The sequence below is a fragment of the Mytilus galloprovincialis genome, chromosome 13 (assembly GCF_965363235.1).
Source record: "Mytilus galloprovincialis chromosome 13, xbMytGall1.hap1.1, whole genome shotgun sequence".
NCBI lineage: Eukaryota > Metazoa > Mollusca > Bivalvia > Mytilida > Mytilidae > Mytilus > Mytilus galloprovincialis.
In genome coordinates this window covers 7,232,228-7,247,639 of record NC_134850.1, presented here as the reverse complement: position 1 = coordinate 7,247,639, position 15,412 = coordinate 7,232,228, and the positions used below count along the sequence as shown (strand labels likewise).

Below are 15,412 nucleotides of genomic sequence, written 5' to 3'. Positions count from 1 at the left end.
TATCTTCTTCATCAATGATCTTATCTTGACTACTTTAACCTTCAACAATATCTTCTTCATCAATGATCTTATCTTGACTACTTTAACCTTCAACAATATCTTCTTCATCAATGATCTTATCTTGACTCCTTTAACCTTCAACAATATCTACTTCATCAATGATCTTATCTAGACTACTTTAACCTTCAACAATATTTACTTCATCCATGGTCTTATATAGACTACTTGAAACCTTCAACAATATCTACTTCATCCATAGTCATATCTAGACTACTTTAACCTTCAACAATATCTACTCCATCCATGGTCTTATCTAGACTACTTTGACCTTCAACAATATCTACTTCATCCATGGTCTTATCTAGACTACTTTAACCTTCAACAATATATACTGTATCCATGGTATTACCTAGACTACATGTACATTAACCTTCAACAATATCTACTTCATCCATGATCTTATCTGGACTCCTTTAACCTTCAACAATATCTACTTCATCAATGATCTTATCTAGACTACTTTAACCTTCAACAATATCTACTTCATCAATGACCTTATTTTGACTACTATATATACTTCATCCATAGTCTTATCTAGACTACTTTTAACTTCAACAATATCTACTTCATCCATGGTCATATCTAGACTACCTTAATCTTCAACAATATCTACTTCATCCATGGTCTTATCTAGACTACTTTAACCTTCAACAATATCTACCTCATCAATGGTTTTATCTAGACTACTGTAACCTTCAACAATATCTACTTCATCCATGGTCTTATCTAGACTACTTTAACCTTCAACAATATCTACTTCATCAATGATGTTATCTAGACTACTTTAACGTTCAACAATATCTACTTCATCCATAATCTAATCTAGACTACTTTAACCTTCAACAATATCTTCTTCATCAATGATCTTATCTTGACTACTTTAACCTTCAACAATATCTACTTCATCCATGATCTTATCTCGACTCCTTTAACCTTCAACAATATCTACTTCATCAATGATCTTATCTAGACTACTTGAAACCTTCAACAATATCTACTTCATCCATGGTCATATCTAGACTACTTTAACCTTTAACAATATCTACTCCATCCATGGTCTTATCTAGACTACTTTGACCTTCAACAATATCTACTTCATCCATGGTCTTATCTAGACTACTTTAACCTTCAACAATATATACTGTATCCATGGTATTACCTAGACTACATTAACCTTAAACAATATCTACTTCATCCATGATCTTATCTGGACTCCTTTAACCTTCAACAATATCTACTTCATCAATGATCTTATCTAGACTACTTTAACCTTCAACAATATCTACTTCATCAATGATCTTATTTTGACTACTTTAACTTTCAACAATATATACTTCATCCATAGTCTTATCTAGACTACTTTAAACTTCAACAATATCTACTTCATCCATGGTCATATCTAGACTACCTTAACCTTCAACAATATCTACTTCATCCATGGTCTTATCTAGACTACTTTAACCTTCAACAATATCTACCTCATCAATGGTTTTATCTAGACTACTGTTACCTTCAACAATACCTACTTCATCCATGGTCTTATCTAGACTACTTTAACCTTTAACAATATCTACCTCATCAATGGTTTTATCTAGACTACTGTAACCTTCAACAATATCTACTTCATCCATGGTCTTATCTAGACTACTTTACCTTCAACAATATCTACTTCATCAATGATCTTATCTTGACTACTTTAACCTTCAACAATATCTACTTCATCCATGGTCTTATCTAGACTACTTTAACCTTCAACAATATCTACCTCATCAATGGTTTTATCTAGACTACTGTAACCTTCAACAATATCTACTTCATTCATGGTCTTATCTAGACTACTTTAACCTTCAACAATATCTACTTCATCAATGATGTTATCTTGACTACTTTAACCTTCAACAATATCTACTTCATCCATGGTCTTATCTAGACTACTGTAACCTTCAACAATATCTACTTCATCCATGGTCTTATCTAGACCACTTTAACCTTCAACAATATCTACTTCATCAATGATCTTATCTTGACTACTTTAACCTTCAACAATATCTACTTCATCCATGGTCTTATCTAGACTACTTTAACCTTCAACAATATCTACCTCATCAATGGTCGTATCTAGACTACCTTAACCTTCAACAATATCTACCTCATCAATGGTCGTATCTAGACTTCATTTACCTTCGCCAATATCTATATCATCCATGGTTTAATCTAGACTACTGTAACCTTCAACAATATCTACTTCATCCGTGGTATTATCTAGACTACTTTTTACCAATATTTAGAAATCAAAGAAAATGAGAAACGAGAAAACATGGCATTTGAACTGTAAACGAAAAAGTTGATGAGGTATGATTGCCAATGAGACAACTCTCCACAAGAGACAAAAATGATACCGAAATTAACAACGCCTTAGTAGCACAACACACAAAGTATCTGTCCTGTCTACCAATTCACTCATTACTTAGATCTTATAAACATATTTATTTGACATATTGACTTTCTAAAAATTAGTTAAAACTAAATGTACTACAGAATAGTATTATTTAACATGATTTTATTATATTATGGAACAGATGAATCCACCCTTTCACAACACTTTGACGGTGGATTACTCCAATTGTATATGTAAGATTTTCTAACTTGGAATTCACGACTACAAAGATGTCCTAATTTCTGCAAATTATTATTATATTCTCGCATTAGCATTGATGATATTTTATGTGTAACTAGATAAGAGTTTTTACAACCTCTTGATTTATATTCAGTATCAAACCTGGGATCATGTACTCTGTTTATATCTAATGGTCCAAGCCAAGCACCGAGGGATACATCCTCATTCTTAAAAGCTTTTAACAGTTTAGAATTTGAAGACACATAATGTACAAGGTCACATGATAAAACATATCCACCACCCAAAGCATACGGCAAATATCTGTCACAAAGAATCCAGTCTTTCTCTTCCCACTTTCCCTTCTGTTTGGCCAGAGCTCGACCATCGAAAAATCCCCAATAAAGCCGTCTGCCTGTTTTTAGTTTCAATTCTCTCATTAAAGCATCTGTTCTCACAAAAGAATCCTCATCGACTTTTAAAAGAAACTTAAAATCAACATTGTTATCAACCCATTGAAATGTTTCTTTTACTTTCAAGGTTAGAGCATTAAAACTTTCATTGAAATTCAGCAAGAGTAAATCTTTATGTAGCATGTGTTCTCTACTAAGCGAATCTTTCTCTTCTCTATTCAAATTACCAATACCAACAACAAATCGAAGAACAATATCTTTTGGTAAGTCTTTTCCCCATGTTTCTCTAATAACATCTCTTTCATGCGTATTTCTTGGCGATGACAATACACTAATGAATAAAAAACAAGAGAAGGACTTTCGTGGTGACAAGTTCCAGTAGCCCTGATCTGATTGGTCCTTATGCATTGCCCCATATGTTTGGTCTTCACAAGGCATTTGACAAAATGACAAGAAAAAAAGAATGCTGAATGTAAAAAATATTCCTCCAATTAATATAGTTGTTGCATGTTTATTGAGCTTTCTCTCCAAGCTAGAGGAACTTTTCATCCTGAATGATATAAAGCTATGGACACCTAACGACTGAAGGTATAGAACTCACAGGGTCATCTAAACATCTTCTCATGGTTTACATAATAATCTAATCTGTTGAAGAGAAAATACAAATAATACATTAATAGCTCTAAATTTATGATAATCAAAAATTAATAAAAGCTTTCTGATATGATGGGTTTATCTTCACTTTTAAAAATTCACAAAGAAACTATGGTATGTTAAGGTCATTTTAGGTACTACACAAAATTACTTGTATTTTGTTCACCTTGAAACAACTCAATATAAGTACTTTTGAATCAGATTCCAAAAATTGAAATAAATAAATCAAAATCTGAATTGCAGAAAGATAGAGCATTGTCATCTGCATAGTTACATGTATATAAACTACCATTTTTAACAACAAAAAATTTAGATTTTAACAATAAGTTTATGTATTACAGAAAAATTATTACAACAGGGTTTTCGATATCACAAACTAATCAAAACATTTACTAAATTTTATCATCGATATAAGGACATCATTCGTAAATATATCTCAACATGCAGACTTCTTATACGTTCAGGTATTTCACATCCAATTTTTTATGGAAATATTCTTTATAAAGCACAAAAATGTCAGTATTCACCTCAGAAGCTAACAAAACCTTTAAATAGACTTATTAAGAAGAGATAAAGTTACGATACTGTTGTCAGGTCATTAAAGATTGCATATTTTGGCGTTAATAATTTCAAAGATTTAAGAAAATATGGGTAAGACACAATGTATAGTTTTTTTTTTAATAATGAGTCACTTGTTTTATAAAGGGCTTCTTTTAGTTTTTCAGGGAAACAGTATATTAGTTCATAACAGTTTTTCGGTTTCTCTAACAAAATGCTGCATGAAGTGTCAGAATTAATTACATTTATTACATTGGTTGCAATGAATTACATTATTTTCCCAGTTATATAAAAACCAATAATTTCACATGTGAAATAAACGTGGTTATTTCACACCTAACAGCGAACTAAAACAAATTGTGAATGCGTCGAAAAAAAGATATAGTTCCTTTAGTTTTACATTAATTTCGTTTAAAAAAAGCCATTTGCCAATGAATAACTAATTAAAGAATTCAAATATCGAAAAATATTCAACTCGTGACCGAACAACACTGATAATAAACTCATGCGCTACCCGCATTCGTGAATTAATGTGTTGTTTGGACACTCGTTGAATATTTTTCTCTATTTGAAATCCTATAAGTCATCACTAAGTGGTCATCAAAGTTTGTTATGGTAAACATATGGTTTATGCAAAAGAGAGCTCATATTTGATCTTACTATCTTCCATACACCTCAAATAATGACCATGTTTGGTTAAATCTATCATGTCTCTGTCAATATCAATACCACATTAAATTAATTACTTTGATCATTTTTGTCGATTATTAGGGCAACAGCTGTCAAAACATGCAAAGTGAAAGTGAAACTTCACAGATTGTCTCCCCTTAACAAAATATGATTGACAACTAACGTATGGAATAAATTGTCTTAAAAAGTTTATAATTTTTGCATAATAATGGCAACATATCAAATAATATCAGACAAGTAGAAACAAAAAATATGTTGACAAAATAAAGCTATCTTAGACCAACCAGAACGATACAGTGATTTATGAATCACGCTACATTTTATTCTAAACTTGAACTAACAAAAGTATTATTTACATTTTCAATTAGGGGAGATAATTGATACGCAAATTGCCTCGTTCCAATTTCTGGCGAAAATGTCGACCGACTACGAAAGTATCTTGTGTGTTAAAAATGAAGTTATGGTGTTTAAAATACCTCCAAGGCAATCAAACAGAGGTTACAGGTGAGATATTTGCATATTCGTAGAATATTTACATCACACGTAAATATTTTTTTATAGATAAGTTCTTTAGATATAATATTGATAGTAAATAGATGGGCGGATCACATAGACACTTAATAATTTAAACTTAACATGGTTTATAGTCCAAATAAATATGACATCTCGAAAGGCTATCTAAATTAATGATGTGACACCTTCCTACTTCTGGAAAAAACATAAGGAAAAAAGTCTTCAAGACGTCATAATTATTTGGAAAATTAGATTATAGACCTCTAGTCTAGGATGGGGGGTTGGAGGAGGGGGGATAGGACCTTTATCGGGACTCTATGCCTTGCAGTCATTAAACTTTCGAGCACGATTTTTGTACTCAGACTCAAATATCAACGAATCAAAATGTTGTATTTCATGTTTCGAGCATGATTTTTGTACTCCGAGCACTGAGCAAAGTTTTTATGATTTCAACCCTGGGATCGGGTGTTTTTAAGCTCGGGATTTCGGGATTGACTCTTTTGGGAACCGGGAATCCTTTTTTTCGGATTTCGGGACGTCGGGATTTACTTTATTTAAATTTGGGACCTCAGGATTTCTTTTTTTTAAGACCGGGATTTCGGGATCAGGACCTGATCTGGAAATCCCAGGCTTAAAAACATGAATCAAGAGGTCTCTAATTTAAAGATATTTAAATCGCAACATCCCAAAATTCAAAAATAGAATTCCAGTATCCCGAAAGGATCAATCCTGATCTTATAAACACCTGATCCCCCTCATCTAGGCTTCTTGCTATACTTGGAGAGTGTATCACTATCAGGTCTGTTCGCCCTGATTACAATACAATAATGTTTGCTATGGGTCTGTTCTCTCTGAGTTTTCCATAGAATCTGTTTGCCCTGGGTAATATTAATTTCCCTTAATATTAAGGGAAGGTTTTTGCATGATAAAACCTAATAAAAATAGATGTATGTTTTCTATTAGTATTACCTGGCCTACCCTCCCTATTTTTTAAGCTCAGAAATAGCCTTCCCTAAAGTTTTTTTGACATTTTTCAATTATAATAAAATTGAGAAAGGAAATGGCGAATATGCCAAAGCGACAACCACCCGACCACAGAGCAAACAACAGCCGAAGGCAACCAATGGGTCTTCAATGTAGCGAGAATTCCCGCACCCGTAGGTGTCCTTCAGCTGGCCCCTAAAATATGCATAATAGTACAGTGATAATGGACGTCATACTAAACTCCGAATTATACACAAGAAACTAAAATTTAAAATCATACAAGACTAACAAAGGCCAGAGGCTCCTGACTTGGGACAGGTGCAAAATTGCGGCAGGGTTAAACATGTTTATGAGATCTCAACCCTCCCCCTATACCTCTAGCCAATGAAGAAAAGTAAAAGAATAACAATACGCACATTAAAATTCAGTTCAAGAGAAGTCCAGCACTCTTAACATTAGAATGTCTCCCCCCTTTTTTAGCTTGGTAATCATGGTAATTTCAGGGGTTTCATTATTTTTTATGTTGACTGGTACTTTCCGCGTTTCTAGGTGGTACTTTTCAATTTATTCCATGAATATCTTATATAAAAATTTCTACATTTAGGCGGTACTTGTCAATAGTATAGGAGGGTAAAAGTACCAGGTACCTCCTCCTAATGAATGTCCTGGGTATTAGGAAACACAAATCTTTTTTCATTTGGCCTGAAATAAATTCTTGAAATTCAATAGTTTGTTACTGGAACAAAATGGACATCAAGGAAGAAAACAATATTCTATCAAATGAAATGTTTTAAAACAGATTTATAATTAAATGTAATTATTTTGACTTGTTTTCTTTAGAGCTGCTGACTGGAAGTTAGATGCACCAGATTGGACTGGTCGAATGAGAATTATAGCTCTAGGCAAAGATTTGTTTATAAAGTTGGAAGACAAAACTTCAGGTACAATCACCTAAATGTACATCATGTGATACTCTCTGCATATTTCAAACATTCAGAAAACTTGTAAACAATAATAAATAAATATGTTTAAACTAAACTCGGTAAACAAACAACCCATTATGTTGAATTGGTTATTACATGTACTAAACAATATAGAGATAACTGTGTTGTACTTTAAGCTCCGACGGCATCAATTGGTGATTTGATGGTTGCAAATTAAGTTTACTGTGATGATTTAGCGGAGCCAGTAAATGGGTATTTGCAACCATCAAATCAGTAATTGATGCCGTTAACTCCATTCTAATGAAACTGATAGAAAACAACGTTAAAACATATATAAGAATTGTCATATGTCTTCTGTGTTTGTGCATACGTTGTTGTAGTATCAATTGTGAATTGATGCCATGAAAATTAGTGATGTTATCCAATCAAATTGAACGTTACAAACACTGTTGCATTTGATTGTCACTATAATATGGAAATAAATGAAGAATGGAAGTGTACATATATTTAAAACAAAACATAACACATTAAACGCCAGCAGGTCTCAAAATAGTGTTAACTGAAGGTCATGTTCTTGACAATCTCCATCAAAACTTTTTGATGGTAAAAAATATAACACAAAAATAATGGTTTGTATGTTATTGAATTGCAGGTGAATTATTTGCCCAGTGTCCTGTAGAAACCTACCCAAGTATAGCTGTTGAAGCTGTAACAGATTCCAGTCGGTATTTTGTTTTACGGATTAAAGATGATGGTGGTATGTATAAATCTGGTGAAATTTTATTTGTTTGTTTATAAGTTTGTATTTTATGCATTTCAAAGGTTCAATGTAGAAATTTGGAAGAATTTAGACATTTTAAAGTAAGAAAACATTAGAAAAAAGGCATGAACAAAACAACTTCTAATTATGTTGTCTATTCTGTGTTATAATTTTCAATAATACTCAATCTTGGAAATGCACCTTTGATATTAATTATTATTTCTTAACAGAAAACAAGTATACATTGCCTTTCTTGTCTTTTTCTGTGCATACAGTTTTTTCCAAGAACAAATATATGGACAATTATTGGTTATTTCATGTATGATTATTGTTTACAATACAGGGAGAAGTGCTTTTATTGGTATAGGATTCAATGACAGAGGAGATTCCTTTGATCTCAATGTGGCACTGCAAGACCATTTTAAGTAAGTATAAAAAAGGAAGATGTGGTATGATTGCCAATGAGACAACTCTCCACAAGAGACCAAAATGACACCCAGATTACCAACTAGAGGTCACTGTACGGCCTTCAACACTGAACAAAGCCCATACCACATAGTCAGCTATAAAAGGCCCCGAAATGACAACGAAAAACAAGGTTTACTTACGGTAGGACAACAGGTAAAGTAATGTACAATAAACGGTAAGAGAGCAAACAAAAATTTAATCATTGTTTTTAAAAGAAAATTTAACTTGACAAAAATTTTTGTTTAATCATCAAAATTGAGTGGGAAAAATGCTCTCAAAAGAAGATAAAAATACATATTAACTTCACTTTGAACAAAAGGGTTTAGCTTTATAGGCCAGTGTAAATTAACTAAAATTTGAATAATTTTTGTCTCATCTGCGATATTTAATGTATTTTCTGATAAACTGTAAGCAATAGGTCAACTACCTAAGATGTATAGAATGATTTTGAGGTATACATGTCCTTCTTGAAGGGTTCATTTGACCTTTACCTCATATTCATAGTTTATTTGTGAATGTTCTAAGGTGGAATTTAGAAGGGTCAGGAGATCAAAAGGATTTTTGGAAAATGATTTAAATTCTCTGCAGTGTATGAGTTCTCAGTTCTTTTTTTCATGTTAGAAACAGAATAGAAAATCCACACATTGCTTTCATTAGTCTTGTATTGAGAAAATCATGAACAAGTGAATCAGTCTGCAATTATTTTGTAGAAATGTTTTCAAATGAAAATTAATTTATTTCTCACAAAACTACTGTGGCTGATCCAGAAATTTTCATAAGGGGTACCCACTGACTTTCTAAGAGGGGTCATGCTTCAGTGATTCCCTATATAATCAGCCAAATTTAAAAAGGGGGTCCCATGCCCCCCGGAAAACCCTCTAAATCTGCCTCTGAATTATGCTGTTGTCATTCTTGTTTATGTGTGTGTACTTCTTGTCCTATTCATTTAATGTAAATGTGTTTGCTTATATAGTTATTGTTTATTGCCCATCCATATGATTCGGCTCGTATATCAATAAAAGGATTACTTGTCCAAAAGAAGTCAGAAGAGTTTTAAAAAAGAATTACACATGATAAAGTCTTGTAAAAAACTCATTATTTCTTATATTCTAAATTTGTCAAAAATTTTTTTTTGATATTAAGTGAAGTAAAGGTCTTGTTAAATCTGTATTTTCATCAGTAAAAGTACACTTAAGAAAGCATCGTCTTTTCCAGATGGTTGAAAAATGAAGAAGCAGCAAAAAAGACACAAGCAGAATTTACTAGCGGACCAAAACTTGACCTTGGATTCAAAGCAGGTCAAACCATAAAAATTAATTTACAGGTATGTACGAGTAATTCAAATCAGATATTTTTCACATAAACCAAAGGGTGATGTAAGTTATCATTTTGTATCTGTGTAGATATAAGAAGATGTGGTATGAGTGCCAATGAGACAACTCTCCATCCAAGTCACAATTTATAAAAGTAAACCATAATAGGTCAAAGTACAGCCTTCAACACAATCCTTGGCTAACACAGAGGAGCAAGCTATAAAGGGCCCCAAAAAATTACTAGTGTAAAACCATTCAAACGGGAAAACCAACGGTCTAATCTATATAGGTTTGTATAAATAAATATCTATTTTTTGCTCATCTGACATTCTCACCATCTTCCACAATGTCATAGGTTGTCATCCATTAAATTTTACTAAAATAATCTCTTTCGAGAGTGAAACTACTTCGCCAATTGAAACCAAGCTTGGCCACCATCATCATTGGATGAACTTGTTGTTAAATTTGACAGAACATGATCCTGCTTACCAACCAAAATAGCTTAAATGACTAAAAATAGAACTTATGGGTAATATTAATGTTTTGTTTATTATTAGCTGTGCAAACCCAATAAAAGGTAGTTCAGTGGTTGATTTTTGGAAATTTTAATGCCCAAAAAGGTGCAAGCAAGGATTGACCCTGCAAGGGCTGTATAGCCAGTCAAGGTTGTTAAAAACTTCCATTTGTTGTATTTTTGGAAATATTTTTGATTTTGCTAATTGAAAATCATCATCTCGAATGATTTTTTGTCGAGCCTGCAACTTTTGTTGCAGAAAGCTCGACATAGGGATAGTGATCCGGCGGCGGCGGCGGCTACGGCGGCGGCGTTAGCTAACTTCTTAAAAGGTTTATATTTTAGAAGGTGAAAGACCTGGATGCTTCATACTTTGTATATAGATGCCTCATGTTACGAAGTTTCCGTCAGTCACATGTCCAATGTCCTTGACCTCATTTTCATGGTTCAGTGACCACTTGAAAAAAAAGTTCAGAATTTTTGTAATGTTGAATTCTCTCTTATTATAAGTAATAGGATAACTATATTTGGTATGTGCGTACCTTGCAAGGTCCTCATGCCCGTCAGACAGTTTTCACTTGACCTCGACCTCATTTCATGGATCAGTGAACAAGGTTAAGTTTTGGTGGTCAAGTCCATATCTCAGATACTATAAGCAATAGGGCTAGTATATTTGGTGTATGGAAGGACTGGAAGGTGTACATGTCCAACTGGCAGGTGTCATCTGACCTTGACCTCATTTTCATGGTTCAGTGGTTATAGTTAAGTTTTTGTGTTTTGGTCTGTTTTTCTCATACTTTATGCAATAGGTCTACTATATTTGTTGTATGGAATGATTGTAAGGTGTACATGTCTAGCGGGCAGATGTCATCTGACCTTGACCTCATTTTCATGGTTCAGTGGTCAAAGTTAAGTTTTTAAGTTTTGGTCTTTTTATGTAATTTTATATGCCAAAGGTCAGCTATATTTGGTGTATGGAAATATATTATGATCTATATGTCAGTCCCGCAGATTTATTTGACCATGACCTTAATTGCACGGTTCATTGCACAGTGTTAAGTTTTTGTGTTTTGGTCTATTTTTCTTAAACTATAATAAGTAATAGGTCAACTATATTTGTTGTATGGAAGCTTTGTTAGCTGTACATGTCTGCCTGGCATGGTTCTTCTGACCTTGACCTCATTTTCATGGTTCATTAGTCTTTGTTTAGCTACTTGGTTAATTTTTAAGTTTATGTGACAGTTGTAATAAAGCTTTATACTTAGGACTATCAACATAATATCAATGATTAGTAAAGAAGGCGAGACATTTCAGTGTGTGCACTCTTGTTTTTTTTTTTTAAATTTAGACCAAACACAGTGCCAATTTCACATGGCGTTATAAGAATAAATGACAGCATGATTTTAACTAAACATTTTGTAAATGATATTACTTTTTCAGACCAATAGAGACCCTAATCAGCAAGCAAAATCCAGACCAAAAGGTCAAGGGTCAGGAGGTGGTTTAGGAATGTTACCTCCCCCTCCAGGAGCAATGAAGTTACCACCACCACCAGGGGGAGTACCTCAACGTGTACCCAATCAAGAAAAACAACAACAACAAATTTCACAAGTTTCAGAACCACAAATAAATTCTCATTCACAAAACATTAGTTCTAGTAATAGCCAATCAAATGTAGATCTGTTGTTTGATTCATTATCAGTGAGTTCATCAGGGTCATCATCACAACCTGTGTTACAACCTGCTCAGACGACAACGGTGGATCCTTGGGGAGACTTTACAGGAGTCAAGTAAGTAGCAATCTTCTTCTTATCAAACATTAGGTTGCTTTGAAGTCCTTTCAAAAAGCAACTTAGGAATACCAGTAATTTTCTCCATTGTGATGGGATTATTTATAAGCAAGGCTTAGAAAAAAATGTTTAAAAGAGTAACATGCTTTGGTTTGGTCTGGTACTACTGCTACTAATATATTTTTTAGCTCACCTGGCCTAAAAGGCAATGTGAGCTTTTCTCATCACTTGGCGTCCGTCGTCGTCGTCTGTCGTCGTTAACAATTTTTCAAACATCTTCTCCTCTGAAACTACTGAATGGATTTGAATGAAACGTAGCATGATTGTTCCTTAGATAATCCTGCACAAAGTGTGTGCTTCGATTTTTGATCCGTCAAAAAACATGGCCGCCGTTACTTAAAATAGAACATAGGGGTCAAATGCAGTTTTTGGCTTATATCTTAAAAACGAAAGCATTTAGAGCAAATCTGACATGGGGTAAAAATATTTATTAGGTCAAAGATCTATCAGCCCTGAAATTTTCAGACGAATCAAACAAACCATTGTTGGGTTGCTGCCACTTAATTGGTAATTTTAAGGAAATTTTGCAGTTTTTGGTCATTATCTTGAATATTATTATTGATAAAGATAAACTGTAAACAGCAAAAATGATCAGCAAAGTAAGATCTACAAATAAGTTAATATGACCAAAATTGTCAATTGACCCCTTAAGGGGTTATTGTCCTTTAATGACAATTTTTCACAATTTGTTCATCACATTTGCTAACTTTAAAAAATCTTCTCCTCTGAAACTACTGAATGGATTTGGATGAAACTTAGCATGATTGTTCCTTAGATTATCCTGCACAAAGTGTGTGATTCGATTTTTGATCCGTCAAAAAACATGGCCGCTGTTACTTAAAATAGAACATAGGGGTCAAATGCAGTTTTTGGCTTATATCTCAAAAACGAAAGCATTTAGAGCAAATCTTACATGGGGTAAAAATGTTCATTAGGTCAAGATCTATCAGCCCTGAAATTTTCAGATGAATCAAACAAACCATTGTTGGGTTGCTGCCACTTAATTGGTAATTTTAAGGAAATTTTGCAGTTTTTGGTCATTATCTTGAATATTATTATAGATAAAGATAAACTGTAAACAGCAAAAATGATGAGCAAAAATGATCAGCAAAGTAAGATCTACAAATAAGTTAATATGACCAAAATTGTCAATTGACCCCTTAAGGGGTTATTGTCCTTTAATGACAATTTTTCACAATTTGTTCATCATATTTGCTAACTTTAAAAAATCTTCTCCTCTAAAACTACTAAACCAAATTCAACCAAACTTCAACTGAATGATCAGTAGGGTGTATAAAATAAAGTTTGTGCTTTATTTTTTATTTCGTCAAAAAACATGGCCGTCATGGCTAAAAATAGAACACAGGGTAAAATGCAGTTTTTGGCTTATATCTCAAAAACTCCAGCATTTAGAGCAAATAAGACAAGAGGTTAAAGTATTTATTAGGTCAAGGTCTACCTGTCCTGAAATTTTTCAGCCGAATTGGGTAACTGGTTTTTCAGGTATAATGCCCCTGAATTGATGATTTTAAAGAAATTTTGCTGTTTTTGTTTATTATCTTGAATATTATTATAGATACAGATAAACTGTTAATAGCAAAAATGTTAAGCAAAGTAAGATCTACAAATAAGTCAATTTGACCAAAATTGTCAATTGACCACTTAAGGAGTTATTGCCCTTTAAAGACTTTTTTTCACAATTTGTTCATCATGTTGACTTACTTTAAAAAATCTTCTCCTTTGAAACTGCTGTATCAATTTCAGCCAAACTTAGGCTAAATGAGTTTCAGAGTATCTAGTATAAATTTTATATTTCATTTCCTTGTATGACAGAAACATAGCTCCTATGGCTAAAATAGAACATAGGAGAAAATGATTTTTTTTTTGCTTTTGAAGAAAATAGGACGATTCAAAGAACATTTAAATAAATTGAAAAGCCAAAATAATCATTGATGAGAGATTTAACCAAAAAAATTAAGGTGAGCGATTCAGGCTCTTGAGAGCCTCTTGTTTTATAAAACATACAGTTTTGATAGAAAATACAGATTTAAAAAAATAATTTCTGTTCAGTAAATTGCTAAGAAACATGTAATAACCTAATTTTATTATCTAGTAAAAAGATGTGAATAAACTCATCATAGATACAAGGATTTAAAGTTTGTATTTGCGTACGACATGTGTTTAGTCTTTGAAAGAATCCTGAAGTATTCATGGTTGTTTATGTTATGCTGAATTCAAATTTCAGGAAAGGTGATGGAAAATGACTACATTATGAATAAATTATGTATGTTTGAACTTACTTATCCATTTTGTCAAAAACCTTCAGACCAATTCGAATTCACTGTCAAAAACATACACCCCAATTCACATATGTTTAATCTAAGCACATATCCCATGATTAATATTATTTTCCATTCCAAACACACACTTTGTACAGTATTTATTCTGCACTTACCTTAAAATCATCTGACTACGCCTCAGGACAATAGTTGCACCTTGGGGACAATAAACCTACTATTCCACTCTTACCCAGTCAAAACTATTAAATGAAAGACTTGCCAAATGGAAAATAATTGCTTAATCGTCTTTATCTTATATTCAAATTGCTGTACTGTTTTTAGTAAATATAATTAAATTATGGTGAATTCAATTTCAATACTCACTCAAACCTTACAATCCAGTAAGAGTTTATAACGCTGAGTTCATTGGAGTTTTTATGACGGCTTTTACTCATAAGTTTTAATCATTCTTTGTATACTTGTATATCTACTTTACTTTGTCTATTTTTAGTTCTAATTCCACTCCCAGTACAGATGAAGATTGGGTCCAGTTTTGATGGAATGTGATATAGACCATCTACAGAATTGTCTCATAGTTAAGGCATTATAGTGTAAAATCATCATTATTTTATCATTTATTTTAAATGGCTCTTATTGTCTTTCTTCTGATGAGGTATGGTGTAGATTTTTTAAAACATGATAAAAATAAATTGCTTACTGTAAATTCAGAAATTATTGCATGCATTTATTATTACACTTTCGCAATAATGAAAACATCAACATAAAATCAGAATTTAC

At 32.6% G+C, this 15,412-nt stretch overlaps 2 protein-coding genes across 2 annotated transcripts; one reads left to right on the top strand and one right to left on the bottom strand.

Annotated features, from left to right (window-relative positions):
* Positions 1–2,614: 2,614 nt before the first annotated feature.
* LOC143057802 (beta-1,3-galactosyltransferase 6-like) lies at positions 2,615–3,726 on the bottom strand. The gene has a single exon (XM_076231216.1). It carries the CDS (start codon positions 3,634–3,636, stop codon positions 2,629–2,631), a length of 1,008 nt encoding a protein of 335 aa, XP_076087331.1. The 5' UTR covers positions 3,637–3,726; the 3' UTR covers positions 2,615–2,628.
* A 1,641-nt stretch (positions 3,727–5,367) lies between these two features.
* On the top strand, positions 5,368–15,293 carry LOC143057755 (adaptin ear-binding coat-associated protein 2-like). Its single transcript, XM_076231138.1, has 7 exons — positions 5,368–5,493; positions 7,327–7,427; positions 8,083–8,187; positions 8,534–8,615; positions 9,874–9,982; positions 11,926–12,275; positions 15,126–15,293. Exons 1-7 carry the CDS (start codon positions 5,405–5,407, stop codon positions 15,169–15,171), a joined length of 882 nt encoding a protein of 293 aa, XP_076087253.1. The 5' UTR covers positions 5,368–5,404; the 3' UTR covers positions 15,172–15,293.
* The last annotated feature ends 119 nt before the right edge of the window (positions 15,294–15,412 follow it).

Bases quoted from the DNA above. Each gene is read 5' to 3' on its own strand.
- LOC143057802 (XM_076231216.1), bottom strand. From the start codon at position 3,636: ATGAAAAGTTCCTCTAGCTTGGAGAGAAAGCTCAATAAACATGCAACA.
- LOC143057755 (XM_076231138.1), top strand. From the start codon at position 5,405: ATGTCGACCGACTACGAAAGTATCTTGTGTGTTAAAAATGAAGTTATG. The intron at 5,494-7,326 runs GTGAGATATTTG...TGTTTTCTTTAG, and splicing joins CAATCAAACAGAGGTTACAG to AGCTGCTGACTGGAAGTTAG. The intron at 9,983-11,925 runs GTATGTACGAGT...TTACTTTTTCAG, and splicing joins CCATAAAAATTAATTTACAG to ACCAATAGAGACCCTAATCA.